Below are 25,111 nucleotides of genomic sequence, written 5' to 3'. Positions count from 1 at the left end.
ATGAAAGTCTAATCCTATTGATTTCCTCTGCCCCTCTTGCGAGAAAATGGCACAGCTTTCTCTTTCCCTCTAGATGTAGAAGCTGGTGCCTGTGCTGGTGGAAATGGCAGTGGAGTCTGACGTGCTCTAGAAGCTGAAGAACTAGTAGTAGCAGCTACAGGAGGCTGAGGTAGACGGAGACCACGTCCTCTACTGGTGGTAGTGGTAGCCCTAGCCCGGGTAGGCGGTGTCACCTCCTCCTCCTGCTCCTCCTCCTCCACCTGCTCCTGCTCCTGCTCCTCCTCCTCCTCCTCCCCCTCCTCCTCCCCCTCATCGTAGTGGTAGCCCTAGCCCGGGTAGGCGGTGTCACCTCCTCCTCCTACTCCTCCTCCTCCACCTGCTACTGCTCCTGCTCCTGCTCCTCCTCCTCCTCCTCCTCCTCCTCCTCCCCCTCCTCCTCCCCCTCATCCTGCACTAACCAATCATCAGTGGGATCCATGAGAGGCCTCTCGGTCTCAACCCTCCATTCAGCAGTGGTGTCAATCCCATCCAATGAGATGGCTTCCGTATCAGGTGTCCTCTCTAGTTGTCTCACCCACAATCGAAGATTGTAGTAGACATAGACCATGTCATTAAGTCTATGGGACTCCAACCTGTACAAAGTTCATGAAATAATAATTAATAATTAATATTATAAAAAAAATATTGTTTAAAACTTTAATGAATTCAAAAATTTATTTGGAAATTTGCAATATTTTAAATGTTTAAGTGTTAACCTATTGCGCTTCTTGTTGTGTATTTTTTCAAATACACTCCAATTGCGCTCACATCCCGAGGAGCTGCATGTTTGGCTGAGGATGCGTACGGCAAGCTTTTGCAAAAGGGGTACTCTGCCACCATACATCTTCCACCATGCGTCTACAACAAAATTACAAATAAAATTTTAAATAAACATAAGAAAAAAATGGAATTTGAAGAGACAATGAAATTTGAAACAAAGTTACAAAGTACAAACTAAAAAATACCTGGCATTTTAATCGTCCTATCAATGACAGCCATCTCAAAGCCAAATGTGCCACCTGACATCTTATATGTCTCAATTTGTCTAGAGATCTCTATACGTTGTTCTGGAGATCTCACCATCTTCTGGACACAGGCTAATAATCCTTCCACGACCTCAACATCAAAATCAAACCCACATGCATAAGAAAATGCAGGGTTCAGGAAAAGCCCAGCAGCATGAATGGGACGATGGAGTGTGTTGTTCCATCGCTCATCAATGACTTCCCATAGAAGGAGTTGTCTCTGAAACTCATCATCTCCCTTATCATCATAGTAGGACCGAATGGCTTCTTTGGCCCTGTCCATGGCTTCATACAAATAGCCCATTGCGGGCTTCTCACCATCAACCAACCGAAGAACCTTTACCAAAGGTTCAGTAACAGCGCACACCTCTTGCACTCCCGCCCAGAAGTCTTCCTGGTATGAAACTAGTCTACACACGGCCTCTCCTTCTGGTTTGCGGCTCATTGACGAAGCACGCCACTCCTCTGAAAGAAACATTCTCTTCAAATCCCACATAGAATTCAAGAGGGATTGAAGAGATATGAAACTCATCGCAAACCGTGTAATGGCGGGGCACACCAACTCTTTGTTGTTGGTGCATTTTCTCATCAAGCTAAGCACAGATGTGTGATTGTAAATAAATTTTGTGATGCTTTTTGATGAGTCAACAATCTCTTTGACAAAGGGAATTTTCCCTATGTCCTCTAACATCAAATCAATACAATGGGCAGCACAAGGTGTCCAAAATAAAGTAGGATGCCTGTCCATAAGCATTCTACCAGCAGCAACATAATTTGCAACATTGTCCGTTATGACTTGGACAACATTTTTTGCACCCACCTCCAAAATAAACACATCCAGCAAATCACATAAAGTTCTTGCATCTTTGATTTGATGAGTTGCATCAATAGATTTGATAAACATAGTCCCCTTGGGACAACTAACCAAGAAGTTTATAAGGGTTCTCCCCTTTTGGTCAGTCCAACCATCTGACATAACAGTGCATCCTGTTTGTGCCCATGATGCCCTAAAATCCTCCAATCTTTGGGTGCAGTCACGCTTTTCCTCTTGAAGAATCCGGCCTCTGAAATCATGAAGAGAAGGGATTTTGTACCCTGGGCCAACACTGGCAATAGCATCAACAGCAGGTTGGAAAAATGGATTATTCCTTACAATGCTGAAAGGAATATCACTCCAGAGGAGAAATTTTGCCATCAACCTATCAGCTTGTTCTTTTTCAGTTCTTTTTAGCATTGAACCGATAGTTGGTTGTGAACCAGGTGTGGTTCGAAGAACAAAAAATGATGATGCAGCTACCGGATTGACTGACGCTGCAATAGAACCAGTGCCACTTGGCCCACTTCCTTCAGCTGACCTTTTTAGTTGCCTTTTGAGTTCTTCTTTGGCCTCTCTAGTGTGCTCTAATTCTCCCAATGCTCTCATGGCTCTTTGGATAATTTCAGGATTTGTATTTGTACAGGGCCCCACATCACGTCCAGGGATTTGTGCAAGGTGGAACTTCAACCTGTACACCCCCCCGAATATCTCCTTTCCACACAACTTGCAATTCAAGTTTTGTCTATCATTCGGAGCTTTAGGTTCACCATATTCCCAGAAAGGATCCAATTTCCTTGGCATGTTTGTTTTTGAATTTTGAATTTGCAAACCTATGGAAAAATAAGGATTAGGAAATAGGAATTTAGGATTACAAATTACAATTTAGCATTTACAAAATTACAAGTTAATTATTTCCAAAATCCCAATTTCCAAACCCAAGTTACCCAACCAAATGCCAATGGCAAATGCCAAAAAACAATGAAAATTCAAAAAACATAAACAATGTTTAAAAAAAATGAGAAAATAAAAATAAAAAATTGGTTCTCATAGTCATAACAAATTACCCATCCCAAATCAATGAAAAATTACAAAAAATTCTTTAAAAACAATGAAAAACAAAGTTTTTAAAGAAGCAAAACAAAAAAAAATTAATCTACATACCGTTTTTATGGACAAATTGGTGATCTTGTCTTGGATTTCTCCTAAAAACACTTGGATTCGCTCCCAAACTCGACAAAAACCCTTCAGCTCTTCTCCTCCTCCTCCGCGCGGCGACAGCATAATGACATAAAAAAAATTCGTTTTTGCCTATTAAAAGCCCGCTGCCCGCGCATCTGACGATTTTTTCGGAAAAAATCGCTATAAAAAAAATGCCGCGATTTTTTGGGATAAAAATCGCGATTTTATCGCGATTTTAACAACACTGTTAACTATAACTATGACTCGACCCTATTACATAAATAAGGGGGTTAGGGTTGGACCCTAACATGCCCTCCCTCATAAGAATAGCCTTGTCCTCAAGGCTAAAGCTGCATAAACTGCTAAAGGACAGTGGCTAGTTCCCAGGTCGCATCTTTCGGAGAGGTGTCTTTCCACTTGACGAGGACTTCCTTGATCGTGCGGTTGCGCATGTGTCGTTCTTGTGTGTCAAGAACCTGTTCAGGTTGGAGCCAGATTGAACCTTCTTCTTCCAATTCTGGTACATTGGTTTGAATTCGGCAATGGTTCCCAATCACTTTCTTGAGGCATGAGACATGGAAGACTGGATCGATTTTTGCAATGGGTGGCAAAGCTAGCTTGTAGGCGACTTCTCCGATGCATTGAAGTACTTGATACAGTCCGTAAAATTTTGGAGATAATTTCTGACAACCCTTGTCTTTGAATGATGTTTGTTTATATGGTTGCAGCCTCAAAAATCCCTGATCCCCTTCTTGAAATTGGCATTCTGAATGATGTTGATCTGCCTGTTGCTTCATGCGGTTTTGAGCTTGATGGAGATTCTCTCTGAGGTGGGCCAGCATGGTTGTGCGGTTCTGTAGGAGTTGATCCACTACTTGTACCTTCGAGCATCCCTAGATATAAGAAGTAGGTGAAGGAGGGAGTTGACCATAAACTACTTCATATGGAGTCATTTTGGTGGTGGCATGATAGTTAGTGTTATACCACCATTCGGCTAGAGGTAACCACTATACCCATAGATGTTGCTTTTCTGAAGTGAAACACCTAAGGTAGGTCTCTAGACATTTGTTGACTGCTTCAGTTTGACCATCAGTTTGGGGATGATAGGAAGTATTGAGTTGTAGTTGGGTACCTTGTAGCCTGAAGAGTTCCTGCCAAAAGTTACTGGTGAAGATCGGGTCACGATCAAACACAACGAAAGTGGGTATGCCATGCAATTTGAAGATCTTGTCCATGAAAGATTGAGCTACCAAAGTCGGTGTAAAAGGGTGGGGTAGGGCGCAAAAATGAGCATACTTAGAAAGTTTGTCCACAACCACCATGATCACTGTCTTGTTGCCTGACTTCAGAAGACTCGTAATGAAGTCCATAGAAACCTCCGTCTAGATTGAGACCGGGATGGGCAATGGCTGTAACATGCCTGGGGATTTGACTGTTTCTCCTTTGTAGCGCTGACATACGTCGCACTCAGCTACAAAAGTAAGAATGTCCTTTTTCATGCCTGTCCAAAAGAATGAACATCAAGTGCGAGCATAAGTCTTTTGAAAGCCTGAATGGCCTGCAGTGGGAGATGAGTGCAACTCCGCCAAAATGCGACTTTTGAGGGTGGATGTTGGTGATATCACGACTTTGTCCTTGTAGCGAAGAATCTCATCTTGCCAAGAGTAGCCCGCTGTGGAATTTGGATCCGCCTACAATTTATTAATGAGTTGGGAGAGCAAAGGATGTGAAAACCATTCCTTGCGAGCCTCTTCAATCCATTCTGGAATGGGAAAAGAGATTGCGAGTAGGGTGCTTTCCTCCTCAAATTGGCGTGATAACGCATCTACTACGACATTTTCGCGCCCTTTCTTGTAAATTATCTCATAATCATATCCCAACATTTTGGCAAGCCATTTATTTTTTTGTGGCGAGGATAGGCGTTGCTCCAAAAAATATTTAAGGCTTTGATGGTCTGTGCGGATTTGGAAACGTCGCCCCAATAAGTATGGTCGCCAGGTATCTACTGCATGTAAGATGGCCATCATCTCCTTCTCATGGGTAGATTGTCCCTAATTTGTCCCACTTAGTTGTTGGCTAGTGAAGGCCCAGGGTCGACCTTCCTGCATTAAGACCGCCCCAATACCCGTACTTGAAGCATCACATTCAATCACAAAAGATTTGGTGAAGTCGGGTAGTGCTAATACGGGAGTGGAACACATGGTATGTTTGAGAGCTATAAGTGCCTGTTGCGCTTCATCATTCTAGAGAAATGAATTTTTCTTGAGAAGGTGAGTGAGGGGTCTAGCAATGTGACCATAATTACGGACAAATTTGCAATAGTAGCCCGTGAGACCCAAAAATCATCTCAAGCTCTTCAAGGTCTTTGGTTGAGGCCAATCCTGCATTCCCTGGATCTTTTTGGGGTCCACCTTGACACCTTCACACCCCACAATGGGACCCAAATACTCAACTTTTTCAATGCCAAAAGAGCACTTGGACATCTTGACAAATAATTTATGCTTCCGGAGCAATTGCAAGAGCAGATCTACATGCTGAAGACGTGTGGCCCAGGTGCGGCTGTATATGAGGATGTCATCAAAGAAAACAAGGACAAATTTTCTGAGATATGGTTTGAGCAGGTGGTTCATGAGGCTCTGAAAAGTGGATGGGGTATTACAAAGACCAAATGGCATGAGCAGGAATTCATAATGGCCTTCATGAGTTTGGAAAGCAGTCTTTGGAATGTCTACTTCTTTCATGTGAATTTGGTGATACCCCGAGCGAAGCTCGAGCTTAGTAAAGAATTGAGCCCCATTTAGTTCATCCAGCAAATCATTGACAACCAGGATGGGAAATTTATCTTTGACCGTCAACTTTTTGAGGGCCTTGAAGTCTGGACACATATGCCATTCCCCATCTTTCTTGAGCACCATGACCACAAGCGATTAATAAGGACTAATGCTAGGACGAATGATGCATGCTTCCAAGAGTTCCTTGATGATCTTTTCAATTTCATTCTTTTGGGCGAACGGATATCTATATGGGTGCACATTTGGTGGTTGGGCCCCTAGGGCCAAAGTAATGCTATGATCATGTTCCCCTCTCGACGGTGGAAGCTCATGAGGCTTGTCAAAGACCGACAAATGGTTGTTTAAGATCTGTTGCATCTCAGGATGAATATGAAGAGAAGTGGGTTCGAAGGCTTGGATGGCATTAAATTGGGCTATAACTCCATGGTGGCCCTTTTTTAACAATTTTTCCATCCTATGCGAGCTAATGATAGAGGGAGCACCCGCCTGGAGTCCACGGAGGGTATGTGTGTGGTTGTTCTGCTTAAAGCTCATATATAACTCCTGGAAATCCATTGTGATTGGGCCGAGTGTGCGGAGCCATTCAGCACCCAAGACAATGTCACACCCTCCCATGTGTATGGCAAACATGTGGGTCTTTAACTGATAATCCCCCATTTGAAGTTTGACATTTTCACAGCGGCCTTCACATTTCATTGTCCCCCCATCAGCAATTTGGACCTGGAAATTAGAGACTGCTCTGACAAAACAATGCACTGCTTCAACGACTCTTTGATGGATAAAGTTATGCGTACTGCCACTATCAATCAAGACTACTACAGGGCAATGCTTAATAAAACCTCTGATTTTGAGAGTTTGGGGAGAAGAAATCCCTGCCAAAGCATGAAGCGAGATAACTGGTTCGTCAGGTGTAGCTGGGAGTGCATTGTCCGGCTGGTTGTCCTCATCTTCCTCCTCTGGTTCCTCAAATGGTGGGGCTTCCTCCGATGAACTGTGATCAGTAGCATCAATTTGAAAGAATTTGGGTTCCTTGCATTTATGCCCCGAGGAGTATTTCTCATCACAGTAGTAACACAATCCTTACTTTCTTCTTTCTGCCATCTCCGCTGGTGACACCTTTTGAACCTTAAGTGTTTCGGTAGTGTTGGGAGCCTAGGTGGGGTGACCCTTGGCTATGAAATTTGGACGAGTTGACTAAGCCGCTAACGCGCGTTCTACTTCATGAGCTATCTTGCAAGCATCCAACCATGAGATTGGGTGTTGCAGTCGGACGTGGGCTTGTATGGCTTCTTTGAGACCGCTAACAAAACATTCCAAGTAGAACTCATCTCGTAGACCTCCTGTGCGGAAGGCTAAGGCTTCAAAGGCTGTAATATATTCTTGCATTGTTCCTGTCTGTCAGAGCTTAGTAAGACGACCCAAAAAATTAGATTCATGGTTGAAGCGATCCGTAAGGGCTTTTGAGAATACCTGCCAAGTCACGGGCCTTCCATAGCAACATTGATGCCACTGCCACCATTGCCATCTTTCGTTGTCCAAGTACATGCTACCCACACTTAGCTGAGTCGCATCATCTCTGATGTGATTCAATGTGAAATATTGCTCCATTTGTGCTAGCCATGTGGCCGGATGAGAGCCATCAAATTTATACATGTCCAGCTTGGGTGGTCGCGGCTGGGACTATTGGTGGTTTCCAAAGAGGTGAAGAGAATGGCTAGACTCGCCCTCAATGTTTTCATTAAAAGCATATGCCTCCGATTGTTCCCCCGACTTGCCCTTTGTGATTGTGTCAGCTAAGGTCTGGATCGTCGTCATTAATGCGTCCAACTTTTGTTCAAGGGTGTCGATCTTCTCATTGGCCATAGCTTGAGCTCTGGTTTGTACCATGCACCGATCCAGTGCACTTATCGTTACTACGAAAAAAATAAATAAAATTTGGGACCACCCGAAATTTTTGACGCTAACAAGTGAATGGTACCACCTTGCTCAGCTCGTCGACCTGATTCTTATGGGCTAAGTCTCCTATAAGCGTCTCGGGAGGGTCTCAGACTTACTCCGAAAGGAGTTTTACTCCTCGCTTAGGAATACTGCAATAGCCGAATCCCAGAAAAGTAAATTCTGCCCAATGTCTTGCGAGAATCACGCCCAGGTATAGGGGCCCACACAAATAGTCAGATCTATCGACGAACCCTCAACTGCAGAGTATGAGTAGGAATGTGGCAGTGATTGAACCCTTGCTACTAGATCTGAATGGCAGATCTGATTGTGGCGACTGCTATAGAACCCAACGGCTAGATCTGTATGGCGGATTTGATAGATCTGATTGTGGTGACTGCTACAGAACCCAACGGCTAGATCTGTATGGCGGATCTGATAGATCTGATTGGCGGATCTGATAGATCTGAATGGCGGATCTGAGAGATCTGAATGGCGGAACTGATTGTTGCGGCTGCGACAGGACCCCACCTGCTAGATCTGATCTGGCAAAGATGATGCTTGATCTAGAGAGAGACAAGGGAACTATGGTCTCAAGGAGTGTTAGGTGCTACAAATCGCAATATACATAAGGGTCTGACAGTAGTACTCAGCCCAATCTTTCAGGGCACTAACCAAGGAGGATCAACTGTACCCTTAGCCGTACAACCCGACTACCCTATCGTACGCGCGAGTAATCTCCCCGAGTGTTGTTCTCAGTGTACTGTAGCAGCAAGATGGCCGACAGTTTATCTATGGCGAAGTTTCAAGAGAGCCTAGGGGGCTTCCGATATACCCAGAGGGTACTTGGAAGACAGTCCGTGCGCGGTTCTGTTTAATGCGCTACTACTCGAAGGGGTACCCACAGGGGTTACAAGGGAGTCCAACAAGCGTGACTACCTCTTGTATTTCCTGCGTGCATGCCTCCCCAAATCTGCAGGTTTATGTGCTCAACAATAGATCTCGTGGTTTAAAGACGTCGGAATATGTCTAGCAAAAAAAAAAAATCTGCTACAAATGGAGATCCCATCGGCCCTAGAAAGTGCTATGATACCACTTGTTATGCTCTTCACCTGCGAGAAGATACCAGAATACCAAATATGCGAAGAAATATACCCAGAACACAGAACAATAAGAAATAACAGCATGTGTTTTATTATTCAAAAAGGAAAGCAATGTTCCCTTGCCTCTTCGAGGGGGCAACCTCCAATAGAGTTGAGCTCAATTACAAAATAAGGCATGACACTCCTCGAGGGGAGTCTCTATCTTTTATAGGATTCATACATGCAATACCATGGTTCTTATTAATACCATCTATCTAATACCATGGCCCATTTGCAACTAACTGTGGTCCCTTCTTTAAATGTGGGTCAACCACTTACAATTATTAATATGGACTTTATTGACTCTTTACTTAACTATAACTATGACTCGACCCTATTACATAAATAAGGGGGTTAGGGTTGGACCCTAACACCTCTGATGATGCAGAGCTTGTCACACAAGCAACTTCTTCTTCCAATCTGAAAGCCAACATAGAGAAATCGAAATCACTGTCTCTTGTGCGATTTTCTAAAAATTTGTGGGAGTCTCCTGACGTAGATGCCTCTGCATCATGGTCTCGACCCATAATTGATTTTCCCTTCCTATCTCTAATTACCTCCTCTGATACCATGTGAAAATTCTATCACTGCAACAACTGATTTATTTTACCTACTTATTTTCCAATAAGTTATTTACGAAAACCCTTCAGTAAACATTAAAATAAATTTTGCTGCAGACATCACACCATAATACAGAAACAAATACATGCACAATAATCAAACACATCAACACAAATATTTTGGACAAATGTCCTCGGAAAAACCCAATGCGAGAAAACCGGTGCAGCAGAGGAGGATTTTATTAATCAACTATTCTTGAGTACAATTGGGTGCCAAACTGGCTTACCCAACAGAGATAAATTCTCCAGCACCTCCCCCAGACTCAGCGTCAGACTTGCTAGCCTCTGCGCAACTCCCAGACCCTCTGCGTCAGCTCCTGCCTCTCTGCATCAGCACTGGGCCTCTCTACGTCACCCTCGTAGGCCTTCCAGTGACTGTGCAGTCCTGCTGCCTCTGTGTCTACCTCTCTAATTTCTGCGTTGATCTTCTGGTATTGTTCCTGCCTCTCTGTTTCGTACTCGCTACCTCTTGCTGCAATCCAGACCTCTAGTTCGAATTTCTCAACAAACCTCGCTCCAGAAATCAAACTGACTAGTCTCCCTCAGTATATCTCCAACTGACCCTCAAGTCTTCTCTTATACTTTTCATGTTGATGAATCAACAACCGAGATTAAGTCCCTAATCAATGACTAAGATTAAAATAGCCTTGATCTTCGTCTCTTAGAAGCTTCTCATCCTTATTTTTATTAATACCCATTAATATTTTTATTTTCCTACGTTTAGACTGAGGACCTCATTAAAAATATTAATTATTTTAATAACTTTTCATCCGGAAGGAATTTTCCAAAACGATTTCTGGGTTTTGGAGATCTCATGCTCTTTAGTCTCTCGACCAATTTTCATGGCTAGAGCACATCTGATGCTACCCCAAATCAACATCTAGGACTATTCTTATCTTGGGTTCCTAGCTCTTAAAGAATATCGATCCTCTTGCCTACTCTTATCTTGGATGCCCTACACATCCTCAAAGAGTATCGGATGCTAGATGATTACCCAATCCTCCCATTCTTTCTTCCCAAGTGAAGACAAGAATGTTGTGTCTATCATGTGTCTACATTTCCATTCATGGCCTTCATCTAGACTTACGGTTGTTAGTCCTGGTCTAGTGCATGACACATGACATGGAAAAACACAATTGTCACTCCTTTGTAATCAGGGGTGATCTTAATTCAAACTCCCTCTTGATCAGGGACTTGTCAGAGCTCCCTCTTAGCTAGGGACTCTTCTATATATCAACAACTTTTTCTTTGTGGGTCCTTCAGCTACTTGATCAACTTCTCTCCTTGATGTCATGAAATTTAGTTGAGCTTCTTCCTACAGCTTCACCACACTATTTCAGAGAAAGAAAAACATATATGAAATGAGATTTACAGAGGGGAAAACATACTGCGCATTGCTATGATTGGAATCACCAAAGAGTTTCATTAATCTTCAAAATGGGTCCCATTCACCAGTCCATTTTCATTCAGCAATATATAGCTCCAGTCCCCCATGAACAAGTTGTTGGAATTTCTAAGTCTAACAGCTAGAAATCCTTCCTGTACTCTCTGATTTATTTCCTACTTATGTTAATTAACAAGTTATATACCATGTAAATACTGAAAATAAATACAAGTACAGTCTCAACACATACAGATCATCAACTGAAGGAAAAACAAGCACACAAGTGACACCGTTATTTTTGGACTAATGTCCCCGGAAAAACCCAATGCGGGAAAACCGGTGCAGCTATCTAAGGGTTTTATTATTAAGCAGCTTCAGAATATAATCTAGGTGCCAGAAATGGCTCACCCAACAGAGAATGCCCTTGGCAGTAGTACCTCTCAGTCGCAAACAGATATTCTGGCTGAAAACCCCGGATGAATAAACCCATAGCTCTCAGCGCCAATCTGCCCCACGAAATCTCCCAGCGTCTGCCCCCAAGGACTGCGTCAGCCTCTCTGGCCCAGCGTCAGCCCAACTAGCCCTGCGTCAGCCCAACTAGCCCTGCGTCAACCTCTGGAGCCTCTATGTCACCCATGCTGGCTCTCCTCAGGCACTGCGCTGCTCCTGGCTGCCTCTGCATGGGCCCTGACTAGCTCTACGTGGCCTCTAGCTGGCTCTACGTCCCTCTCTCTAGGCTTTTGCATTGATGCTCCCGGTACCCTCTCCGCCTCTCTACTTCTGTATTCACTGCCCCTCAGCTGCAACTCTGATCACTCCTTCGATTTTCTCAACAAGCCTTGCCCCAGATAATCGAATTCTTAATCAACTTAGTGTGTTCTCCAAGTGACCCTCAAGCCTCTTTTTATACTTTTCTCGTTGACAATTCAACGACCAAGATTAAGTCCCTAATCAACGGCTAAGATTAACTCTGGCTTGATCTATGACTTTTGGACCCTTCTAACACAGTTTTATATTAATTCACATTAATATTTTATTTTCTCTAAGTTTAGACTTAGGGACTCCATTAAAAATATTAATTATTTTAATATCTCCCAAACTGTTTATAATTTGCTCAAACCATTTATGGGTATTGGAGATCTCATGTGCTTTAGCCTCTCCACCAATTTTCGTGGCTAGAGCACATTCGATGCTACCCCAAATCAACACAAGCTTCATAGAACCAAAGTGGAATCACAAAATTTGGACCACGGCGGGTGCAAAATTCTGGAACCTTAATGCACAAAGCGCTGATAGGTCATGATGTTAAGAATTATGATCATCGATTCACCCTGCCGATATGCCTGATTGCTAATCGCTAATCGATGAAATACTTCTGCTATTTGCAGTGTACTCTGAAACCCCCGATCGCCAATTTGCGATATCATTGATCGTTGATTTCACCACAAACCTTTTTATTGCCTCATCGCTGCCTTGGACCACCGATCTCCGATATCAGCGATCGCAGATCGCTAGTATACTCTATCTTGCCATGCTCCCTGATCCTCCGATTTGCGATTTGCGAGATGCTCCCAGACCTCCGATATGCTCTTTTCCTATATTTCAACAGTGACAAAACCCTCAACTTTAACAAGCCATATCTTCTGATTCCGGGTTCCATTTGAGGAGTTCCATATACCATTGGAAAGCTTATTCCGAGCACTATCCAATGGAGAGGGTCAGATTTACCTTTGAGAGCTTCTATGGTTTTGGAGATGGCTGCAAATTTTCTGCTCTTTTGCACCCTTTTGACAGCTGAAAACAAATTTTGCAATGAATGACAACAGGAATAGTTGTGTGCTAGAGGGCCGAGATCAAGCAGTGATCAAGGCAAACCGAGATCAATTGTATCAGCTGAGATTTGTGAAAAAAAACAGATCGTTTTCTCAGAGAGAAAGATTGCTTTGTAATAAATCCAATTGCTCAAGAACAATCAATAAAATACCATAACAAAGATAGCAGGTTTTCCCTATTGGGTTCCTGAGAAAACATGTGTGTCAATTTGTGTGATGTGTTTTTATATCTCTGGTGTTTTTATTCCACTTCTTATGAATTCTTAGGAAATTCTGTATCTTGGTGAAAGTAAACTAGTTTTCAGTTTTCAGTTATTCATCTAAGTCGTTGCAGAATTTCATGGAAATTTAACAGTTTAAGACAAAATCTGGTAGGAAGATAAGTGTTCTACACTTCTATAGTGGATATTTGTTTGATATGTTTGCTGAATTTTGTAAGAAAGAAGGAACTGTTTGATATATATGCTGTTTCTGTAAGAAAGAAGTAATTCTGAGGCAAAGAGGTGTTGGTTAAAGGCAGAGTAATAAAGTTATGGCCATGGCAAAGAAGATGTTGCAGCGAAAGTCATTTCCAGATGGATATTGGAAACCTAAGGTAAGCCAAGGTTTTGAATATCACATTTGATAATGCCACAAGTAGGAAGTTCTCACTTGATGGACACATTAACGAAGCAAAAGAATAAATATTTTTGGATCCAAACGCAAATAAGATGGTTATGACTGCTTTGAGGCTGAAAAATATCATCAGTTCTACAAGGTAGACAAACACAGAAGGATAAGCAATGGCAACTCACAGAGTCCAGTTATGGAAAAAAGCTAGAACGCTTGAAGATGTGAAGAAATATGAGCTCCCACACTCCAGTGACGGGCTTGATGAGGTCAAGAACTAGATAATGAAGTGGATCCAAAGGAGCGAGACATATCTAGATTAGTCCCAATTGTACAAAAGGAATATGAACAGTGAATGGATGTAATGGGAACCACATGATCAGGCATGGAAAGTGATCAATCACAGGAGGTTGTGGATCATCCACAGGAGGTTGTGGATCATCCACAGGAAGTGCAGGTTGTAGGTGTGGTTGAGATTCTTTACAGATTATACCAGGCTTCAAAGGCTTGATTCATGAATTTTGCGACAGTTCTATACCTAGCTGTGGAAGGAGATATACTTTACAAGGTGAAATAAACTCTGCATCCATTGTATATAGACTAAAATTTTCTGTGCACATTGACTTCAAATGGCTATGGTTGATCAAGCAATCGGTGAGATGTTTTAGACACCATCATCCATGCTGGTTACATGTAACACAATCAGCATTATTTCTCACTGTGACAACTTCAAAAACCTGATTTCTGGGGTGCATTTGAGAGGCAGGCTTTATACATCTTTGAGATGTTGAATCAGATAAATTTGCAATCTAGGACAAACATTTGTTTTCCATATCACCATTAAGGGAGGGTGTTAGAGTTTAAATGTATCATAATGGTAATATGATTTATTAGGAGTGTAATAAAGTCACCTTGTAATAAAGACATTGTAAAAAAAGTGATTTAAAGTAATCAATGTAGTGGTCGAACAGAATTTTGTCTCCCGTATATGTATCGACATCCACACCATATCGAATGTAGAATGTGTAAAATGTCAAAAGACCCTTCGGATATTATGGAAGGTAGTGATCCCCAACACCATTTGGGAAACCCCCAAAAATTCATTGAGCTGCGTAGTCTCCTTTCTCAAATCGAATAGGTGGGAATTGGACTGAAGTCAAAAAGAAAACGCAAAAGAAAGATAGCACTCTCATTAGGGCTCTAATTTTGGAGGATAATCCCGAAAGGGAATCACTGTTTTTCTATAGTATGAGGGGCATTGAGCCTTTGACACCATCCTCTATGCCAAGAAGAAAAACATTTAACACCAAGAATATTTTTCAGCAAAATCTTCAGTCAGATGGGAAGTTCAAAGAACTGAGTTCAAGCTAGCCGGGGTATCGTGTTGTTGTAAGTGTAATCACCCAATAGGTATAGCTGCAGTAAATGTGTACATTATAGACAGGTTGCTTGTAACCTATACAAGAAACTCAGCGACCCAACTTTCTTGGATTGATTGTAAATCTTTTAGAAGTTGATATATCTCTGCTTTTTAGTTAGAAATTATTTTTTTTAAGAGAATATTCAAAAGAATAGTTGTGAGACCAAAAACTTGAAACAATGCCATAACAAGACAAACTCAAAAATCTAATCACCATTAAGATGGCTACACTATATTAAGGTTCCAATTAAATAATCTCTTCTCCATGTTGCAGCCTTCAGCAATAATACCTCCATCATGACTGCCACAGCAGTTGGGTCATGACCACGCCATACATAGTCACGAATAGTCATTCCTTCAGCTGCAGCACCTTTCCGCACAGCACGTACCGCTACAATAAGTGAAACTCCTGAATGATGTCCAATTTAACAAATTAGTTCTAGTATAATGAAGATTTTAAGTGCACTGCTCTTAATTGCAATATATCAGAAAAGTCAACGGACATCAATCAGGCAAAATCAGTACCTTCCAAGAGACATGAGCCACCAATCACTAAAGCTGCATAGAAAATGTTTGTTGGGGGCTGAACACAATAACAGCATTAATGAGCAGTGAACACCTAGCATTATGCCTAAAATCGGGTAAACCATAAAATCTTTAAATGCTTAAAAGGCATTCATAAAAGATCTATTAGAACTGAATTTTAAAATGTTGCTTGATACAAATATATTTATCATTTAACATCCTTTGTGAGGAGCAACTTTAAAGATGAGCATACCTGTGCAATCCATAAATTTTGTATTCCATGAACAATGGTAGCTCCAGCACCAAGGCAGAAAATTCCAACAGCAGAAATCAATGACCAGACAAACCGCTCCTTTGAATAGCCATAACTGCAAATGCATTAAGATAACCATAGCTGAATCAACTGTATGAATAGGATACAACCATGAACATGAAGCAATTGACATCTATTTAGTATAACTCGCATTCACTATAATCAGAAACCCACTTACCCTTGGTCCAAACTATAGTAATCCTTACACCATTGGCTGCCTTCCACAATGTGAAAAATTTCTAGGGGGTTTGACTGGGTTTCACCTTGAGAAATTTCTTGATGAAACATATGAACCTTAATCTATTAGACTGAACGTTGCTTTCTTGAGTGTCAAGAGAGGAATCTTCAAAATGAAGAGAAAGAAAATCCAGAATAAATTAGTAAAAAGTGATAATCATCTGTGTTCTGTGTTCAGATTTCATTTCCAGATCTTAAGGTATATCTAAGTTTTTTCTTTTCTCTGTATGTTGTGTTTCTCCCAGTACAACTGGCCAATTGTGGCTGCAAGTGGGGTGGACGTTAACAAACTCTATCGATCTCTCAAAATCAGCCTTTCAAAAACTTCTAGCATGCCTTACCAAGACATCCAAAAACTCCTCTAAAATTCCATAGAACTGGCATAGATCTATCTTGACCCCAGATTTATGAGGCACCAAGTGGGATTTAATAAAACCAATGCACCAACTTCCCCATGCTTAAAAGATTCTGGGTAAAGATGAATCTAAGCTAGTTTATTCTTTTAAAAATGTTTTTTTTCTCATTTAAGCTCTTTTGTTTTTTTAGCATTAAAGGTTGAATGTCAATTTTTTCCATTTATTTACTAGTGTCCATACATGTTACACCAACATCTCTCCCAAGCTTCACTCATTGCAAACATCTATGTTTACTTGAAGAGCTTTTTGGTAGCTCTCTGTTACAGAAATAACTGGATTCAGGCACCATCCCTTTGAAATGCACAGAATGTCAGAATGTACTCACGGGTGAAGAGCATCTGGAGCACGTCTTGAGCTATTAAGACCATAAGCAAGAAGTGCCTGCAATACAACCCAAATACTTCCAAATGTTCATTGAGCAGAATAATAATTATGAACAAACATGAACAAGTGAAATTTCCGTATATCATTTATTCTTCTCGAATTATATAATTTTTGCAAACATTCATTTTCCTATGTTGATGACAAGATTCTGTCATCCACAGAAGTAGATTTGCTTTCAAAATAATTGGAGAACAAATGTAAAGCCAAATGATCGTGAAAAATATTGTGATGGCAAATACATTCAAAGCTTCCATGAGGGAACGTGAAAAATATGAGTTCTTTACTGTGATTTACTTACAGTCATGCAGAATCTCAAGGCACACAAAATATCAAAAGTATTCCACTGCAACATTTCTGTTTAGAAGAAAGATATCCAGATAGAACAACTTCCAGCAAGCAGACTTATATAGGCTTTTACTGATTACCTGATTTGCAAAATCCGCCGCAGAGTGCACAACCTCAGCAAGCATTACATGACTTGCTGTCATTAGCCATACTCCACATTTCAGAGAGAAAACCAGGAAGTTGCACCACAGTGCAGTAACAACTGCCCTTTGACTGTAGTTGACATTGCAATGTTAGCAAGGTGCAAAATTAAATAATTCAAAATTCAAAATGCGGTTTGAGACCACGTTAACTTCTAGTAATATCAATCATATAATGTTTTAACAATATCAAAAAAGTGAACTAGGTTAATCCATATTTAAAATCAACATTATAAGAATCCTCAGGAAACTGAAAAGGTGAATAGCCAAAGAACGAATCACAGGACTAGCATAAGAATAAGGGGGGCTTGCACAGTCCAACATTATGAGATAGCATTTTTTCTGGATTAACTGCATATTGAAAGTCATTAATATAGGACCAATATCACATGACAATCATTTACTAATAGCAAATTTCTCACGATTTGAGAAGTCCACTTAGCACTAATTGCATCAAGGGGTGCTCATAGGGGCGAGGAAATGTGATTGACCAGTAAAATGAATCACATAACACCAATTCTCACCCCCACAACTTGCACACGTAACCAGGATTTCCCATGAGGATCACCTGCGAAAATTTCTGAATCTACACATCAGAAATCCTACTGCAATCACTGGTTTATCATCTCCTACTTGTTTTTACATTCAACAAGTTATTTAATTATTTAAACACTAATGAAAAACACTACTGCAAACTACACTGACATACAGATCATAAACTGAAATAGATATGAGACAAACACACAAGGGACACCGTTATTTTTGGACAAACGTCCCCGGAAAAACCCAATGCGGGAAAACCGGTGCAGCAGCTCTGAGGGTTTTCTATTATTAAGCAGTAGTTCTGAATACAACTCTGGATGCCCTCTCAGCTATCCAGTTACAGAGATAAAATATATTGGCAGAAACCTAAGTGAGATTACCTCACTTCACCCGGCAAAATCCCTCTGATCCAGCAACTAGACTGACTATCCCTGGCTATAATTGCGCTGCCCCTTCGCAGTAGCTACGTGGGCCTATGTGGAGCACTCTGAGACACTGTGTCAGCTCTGCGCTGCCTCCTCTACCTCCTGGAGCTCTGACGTCAGCCTTCTCGACTGATCCTGCTGCTCCCCGACTAGAATTCGGACTTCTGTAGGAGGGCAGCTCTTCCCCTACATTGGCACTGCGTCAAGCAATGTGTGGGCCCTCCTGGCCCAACGTCAACCTCCCTTCGTCTGTGTTGCCTCCTTTGGTGTATCATTGCCTCTCTCTGCTGAGTATTCGGGGTCCCGGGGAAGATCCTCCAAACCCAACTATCCATGCCCCTCTACTGCAACTCAGATCACCTGTTTGACTTTCTCAGCAAACCTCGCCCCAGAAAAATTGAACTGATTGATCAACTTGGTGTATCTCCAACTGAAACTCAAGTCTCCTCTTATACTTTTCCTGTTGATGAATCAACAACCGAGATTAAGTCCCTAATCAAAGGTTAAGATTAAAACAGACTTGATCCTCGTCACTTAGAAGTTTCTCACCCATATTCTTATTCTCACCCATATTCTCATTAATACCCATTAATATTTTTATTTTCTTAATTTTAGACTTAGGAACCCATTAAAAATATTAATTATTTTAATAAATCCTCATCCGGGCAGAATTTCTCCAAACGATTTTTGGGTCTTGGAGATCTCATGTGTTCTAACCCCTCCACAAAATTTTAGAGCTAGAGCACATTCGATGCTACCCAAAATCAACACTCCCTCTTAGCAAGGAATGTGCTCTAGGAATACTTCTCAATAGAAGTATTACACTGATCCACTGCATCGGTCCTCTGTGTTGTTGATGCTTGGCCTGCTGCCCTTCATCCACTACATTGTTGCATCCTGTACTACTGCCAATGACTCTGCCACTGTCACTACTACATCTGTACTACAACTCCCTCTCAAAATGCTGCATCATGTTGCCCATAGCACTGCAACTCAATTGTTGAGAAGTAGGCAATTGAAAAGCCACCCAAAAGCCGACATACTAGTCAGTGTGGATAACTCATGATGTTGAAGCTACCTCTGCTACTAATCTGTGTTGTCCCTTTCCTGCTACTACGTTGCTGCAATCTACTTTGTGCCTCCCGCACTACTACAACCTCCATTGCGTTGCTTCAGACTCTGGCACTCTAGCTCTGCCACTATTGCTCCATCATCCCTCGCACCAATTGACTCTCGTCATTCTACTACTGTCATTAAGGGCTCCCGTAGCCGATATGTGATCCAAGAGTTTGGCCACCTCAAGAATCCTGCCCCTATGTAGTCCTCACGACTACAACTCGATATCGCCCCAACTCTTCTCCAAAGGTGCATGAGCACTCATGGCACAATCCTCGTCATCATCCTCCGTGTCAGCTTTCGTTGGAGCAGCCTTCGAGTCAGAAGCCTCTTCCTTGCCCTTCTTCAGGGGGCACTGAGTGGCGAAATGTCCTAGTTCACCACACCTGAAGCATCTCACCTTGGATATATCTGTTTTCTTCCTTTTCTGCTACCCATGTTGTCCTGATGATGCGAGAGTTTCCTCCTCCTTCTTGCCCCGGGATCCTTTGTCACTACTTCCTACCTTGGTCAACCTCCTGATCTCTTCCTGTCAAAGAGCTACCCACATTTCCTCCCAATTGGGGAGAGAAGTTCTGCCCAAGATACTCTGGACAAATGTCTCCCAGTTTTTGGTGACTACATTTAGGGCAATCTTGACCATGAACTCAGGATCTGGTGTAGACCCCACGGAAGTCAGTTGGTCTCGAATCCCTTGCAACCTGAGAAGGAAGGGATCAATCTCTTCTCCTTTCTAAATCTAGTATTGTCTCAGTTGATTCTCCAATAGAATCTTTCGTTGAACGGAAGTCCCCTAGTACAAGGTGGTCAGCGTCTCCCACATCTCCCTTACTGTTTCCTTCTCAGCAATGTGTGGGACCACATAATCTTTGACCCTGTCTAGAATCATGCATTTAGCCTTCCCCTGGGCCTCCTCGTACTTATTCAGCGGATTAGCGTTGACCGAAACAGCAACTGCCTTCAAGGCATAGTCCTTGATGCGATTTTTGTCTAGGACTGCCAGGGTCCTGGCCTTCCAGATGACAAAATTGGATGCTCCATCCAATTTATCCTAATCCCTCAATCCATTGACTGCCATCTCCGCTCAACAAATATAGAACTAATTCTCTTCTCCCTCTCCTATTGTTAATCCAGCAAGACTCGGATCTAGATTTCTTCGGCGCTAGAAATCCTCTAAGGAACAAGCTCCTCTAGACTCTCTCTGAGTCTTGATTTCCTTCTCTCCAATCCTCCAGCCAAATGCCGAATCACTCCTCTCCAATCCTCCTTTGCCGCTGCAACCCGGATCTAGATTTCTTTGGCTTGAAATCTGTCAAGGCAGTGACTCCCTCTACCTCGGCTTTGTCTCCACAAACACTGTTTGCACCAACAGCGACAGTGTCCCACCAGCTCCACTGATCGAATCTGCTTTGCTCCTCCAACCTCAGCAACTGACTAATTTGAGCCTTTCAGGCTCTGCACTGGCCCAGAGAGCTGACGCAATCACTGCATGAGCTCCTCTCAAGTACTGCGTCACCCTCTACAAGCTCGAAATGCAGACGCAGGCACTATGTGAGCCTCTGCGTCACTTCTCTGGCTCTGCGTCACTCCTTTAGCTACTCCTCTGCCTCTGAAATAGCGTTGTCACTCGAGACAGTTGCTTCTCTACAACAAATTCACTGGATCTCTCGTCTAATGTCTTCAGTGTCCTATGATCTGCAATGCTCTGATACCATGTGAAAATTTCTAAATCTACACATCAGAAATCCTACTGCAATCACTGGTTTATCATCTCCTACTTGTTTTACATTCAACAAGTTAATTAATTATTTAAACACTAATGAAAAACACTACTACAGACTACATTGACATATAGATCATAAATTGAAATAGATATGAGACAACCACACAAGGGACACCATTACTTTTGGACAAACATCCCCGAAAAAACCCAATGCGGGAAAACCAGTGCAGCAGCTCTGAGGGTTTTCTATTATTAAACAATAGTTCTAAATACAACTTTGGATGCCCTCCCGGCTATCCAGTTACAGAGATAAAATATACTGGCAGAAACCTAAGTGAGATTACCTCACTTCACCCGGAAAAATCCCTCTGATCCAGCGACTGCACTGACTATCCCTAGCTACAAATGCGCTGCCCCTTCGCAGTAGTTGCATGGGCCTGCATGCAGCACTCTGAGACACTGTGTCAGCTCTGTGCTGCCTCCTGGAGCTCTGATGTCAGCCTTCTCTGCTGATCCTACTCCTCCCTGACTAGAATTCAGACTTCTGCAGGAGGGCAGCTCTTCCCCTACGTTGGCACTACGTCAAGCAATGCGTGGGCCCTCCTAGCCTACCGTCAACCTCCCTTGGTCTGCGTTGTCGCCTCTAGCATATCTCTACCTCTCTCTGCTAAGTATTTGGGGTCCTGGAGAAGATCCTCCAACCCCAACTATCCTTGCCCCTCTGCTGCAACTTAGATCACCTGTTCAACTTTCTCAGCAAACCTCGCCCCAGAAAAATCGAACTAATTGATCAACTTGGTGTATCTCCAACTAATCCTCAAGCCTCCTCTTATACTTTTCCTGTTGAAAGATTAAAATAGACTTGATGCCACCCACATTCTTATTAATACCCATTAATATTTTTATTTTCTTAAGTTTAGACTTTAGGAACCCATTAAAAATATTAATTATTTTAATAACTCCTCATCCAGGTGGAATTTCTCCAAACGATTTCTGGGTCTTGGAGATCTCATGTGTTCTAGCCCCACCACAAAATTTCAGAGCTAAAGCACACATCCAATGCTACCCAAAATCAACATCACCCATTCCAAGACTCCTCTAGCTCAAGGACATTTAACCATGGAGTTTTTCTCCATGACCATGCCCACTTAGCTTGCTACCCCATTTGCAAAAGCTCAGAAAGCGTTGTCTTATGAACTATTCAATCAGAGCTGCACATCTTTATTTAAGAATGAGGGGGCTTCTGTAGTCAACCATTATGAGATATCATTTTTTCTGGTTAGCATGTCATGCTCATTTATGAAGCTAAAGATTAGCATAATTGGGTTTCTAATCATAGTCTCTTAGGAACCTAAAGATTAGCATATGTAGGTTCCTAACAGAGCATAGCTAGGGCATTTTGCCTGGTTCATTTCAAAGAAGTTTCTCTAAAAAAAGTAACATAACATAATTTTATTAATGTCCACAAATGATCAAAAGGGTAGGTTAATGTAGCTACAGAAAACAACCAGTTATAACATCTTCGGGAATGCAAAAAGCTACTCCTTAAAACTAGAAGATAAAAAGATCCAAGCAACTATTAAAGAGTATAACTCTATAGAAGTAGAGAGTTCTTGATGTTTCAGTAACCTCCAAAATTTATAACTTACACAACTTACCCCCTAACCTAAATGCTTTTAGCAAAACAATTTCAGCAAAAACTCATGGCCACTGTCAACTGCAGTTTTAACACATGCATGAAATGCAACTTTTAGACCCTTGAAGACTTACATTATGGAGTTAAGCACACTTTTAGGCTGATTCAGTCACATGCACTAACTTAGTACCAATCTGTATTGACTCATATGCAAGCTGTCTTGGTGCCAACTTGTGGTCCCAAGCAAAGCTACTGGGTTTGTAAAAGATTTTACATTTGTATCATTTTTGTATAAACAGCATCCCCTTGCTCATTTGTAGAGCATGGGTGAGAACTAAAGGAAAAGATCTAATAGATTATAGTGAAATTAATGTAGATTTGATTTCAAGCTTCTGGCCATCTAGAGCACTTAATCACTTGTATACTGGTTTATTTTGCAAGTATGTTTGACCTGTTGTGCACAAAACAGTGAAATTAATTCAGATTTCATTTCAAGCATCCGGTCATTTGTGTGCTCAATTGCTCGTATATTTGAATCTTATGTGTCTGTCAGTCCAGTTATGTACACTTACCATGAATGGTTTCTAAACTAAGATATGAATAGCTTAGTACATGTTCTGAAATAGCTGTGCAAATGTCAGTGCATCTGCGATTCTTCAACTCTATAAATAATAGTGAAGCTAGTATAGCATTGTTAATTTCTTACCACTGTTGCATGCATGTGTATGTACACTCAAAGTACACAAAACAGTTACCTCGTACCAATTAGCACTATATAGACATTGGGTGATTAACATAGCACCCTTAACAATTGCACGTTCCAATCTTAGAACTAGTATTTGCACCGAGAGGTGCAAAGGAACGCTGATAGGAGGAGTGGGGGGAATGTGGAAGGCAATAATTAAGCGAAATATATGGACAATGAAATACAATGTGAGGTGTGCGGAATTTAGATGGAAACGACGACGCAGATCAGGAGGAGATTTCATGGGATTTGGAATTGATTAGGTGCATGTCAGGGTTCAATTGTTCCACGTGTCAGATTCTAATTTGAGAAAGTCAGATGAAAACGAGACTTTGTGATTGGTTGGGGTGAATAGTGTCTACCTACCAAGAGAAACACCTATCAGTGTAATAACAACATTAATATGATATGATTTGTAATCAACCATAAAAGATGATATTAATTGTTGTCAAATTTGGAAGGGAAATGCATTTGTCAAGAAAGATGCATGAAGCACCATCAGACGAGCTACTGCTTCAGAAAAAGTCCCAAACATTTTTTTTCCTCGGGTAGACTAGAAATCGGATTAGGGTAATGAAAGCGACTTGTTGCTTGAGAAAACGTCATGGGTTGGTATTTTATTTGGTTGAGACTGGGGTACGGATTCGAAGGGAAATTCTATGTTGCGAGAAACTTTCCTCCAAGCGGGGCGAGAAGAGATGTGCTAATACTAGGCATTCACATGTTTTCTAGAGGTAATGAGGTGGCCCTTCCCAACCAAATGCACTATTAAACAATGAAGAAAAGTCAAATGGTGGCGATCTGCTAGACTAAAGAAATCTCCGACCAAGTACTCGCTCTTCAACAAGCACTCTTTGTACACATCCAACACTTTGCTCAGTTTTTCCACATTACTCTCAACCACTACTTCGTTTGTGCTCTCGCTACGGGGTTGGGGTGGGCAGGCACTGTTCACTCGAACCAATCGCAGAGCCTCTTTTTCGCCTGCCTCCCTCAAATTAGAACCTAACACGTGGAACAATTGAACCCTAACATCCACCTAATCAATTCCAAATCCCATGCAATCTCCTCCCGATCTCCATCCTCATTGTTGAGAAATCTAGGGCATTAGTATTAGATGATTTCTCTTCTTGACGACTGCTTGTGAATGTTTTTTACTTGATTAGATTAGGATCTTCTTTACGTTAGATTCTTATTGTTCTTCTTGATCACACAGTAACCAATGTAAGAACATAAATGGACAAGAGACACAACATGTAGGCTATGAGCTAGGGCCAAAACCTCTCACTCTTTGAGAGGAAAACACAAACAAATTCTTCTTATAGAGATTCCAATTGACAAATACCAAGACCAAGACACAAGTCCTCTTCCTTCTCTTCGATTACTCTTTCTTGGTTTCTTCTACTTTGCATCACATGAGATCATTGCAGTTACTGAGGTCACTGTCATGATACGAATCTCTTCTTCAACAGTAGCATCGAATCTTGAAGCCATACCATGGTTAGAATACTGAGACCTCTTCCTAGCACCGAGATATTCTTCTGACATCTAAAATTCTGTTGGTTCAGAAAAGACTATCATTGTTCCTTCTTCACATTCTTAACTAGGCATCCAAACTTGTCACATACTCACTGTCATTGTAATCTGAACCTTAGAGGGATCCAATTCCCTTTACCATCACAAAACTGTAGCCTTTGAATTGTAGCCTTCTAACAGTGGTCCAAATCAGAGGAGATCTGAGCCTCTTCTTTGCTACCAACCACCGAAAT

The 25,111-nt window shown here is 41.8% G+C and overlaps 1 protein-coding gene across 2 annotated transcripts in view; it reads right to left on the bottom strand.

Annotated features, from left to right (window-relative positions):
* The window catches only part of LOC149241745 (Cation efflux family protein), a 291,670-nt gene that overhangs the window by 183,337 nt on the left and 83,222 nt on the right, over window positions 1-25,111 (bottom strand). For both annotated transcript variants that reach the window (XR_016246595.1, XM_089374049.1), the window contains exons 3-7: window positions 17,095-17,227; window positions 16,611-16,666; window positions 15,573-15,687; window positions 15,320-15,377; window positions 15,085-15,203 (exon numbers count right to left, since the gene is read on the bottom strand). Coding sequence is in view for 1 of the 2 variants with exons in the window: in XM_089374049.1 (XP_089230175.1) it covers window positions 15,085-15,203; window positions 15,320-15,377; window positions 15,573-15,687; window positions 16,611-16,666; window positions 17,095-17,227 (481 nt within the window). In the remaining variant the exon portion in view is untranslated. The remainder of the gene's footprint in view (window positions 1-15,084; window positions 15,204-15,319; window positions 15,378-15,572; window positions 15,688-16,610; window positions 16,667-17,094; window positions 17,228-25,111) is intronic.

The sequence above is a fragment of the Pinus tabuliformis genome, chromosome 8 (genome assembly GCF_031772625.1).
Source record: "Pinus tabuliformis cultivar Carrire ecotype Pingquan chromosome 8, CPIR1, whole genome shotgun sequence".
NCBI lineage: Eukaryota > Viridiplantae > Streptophyta > Pinopsida > Pinales > Pinaceae > Pinus > Pinus tabuliformis.
Note: the sequence above shows the minus strand (reverse complement) of the source record. Positions and strands in the feature narration are given on the sequence as shown.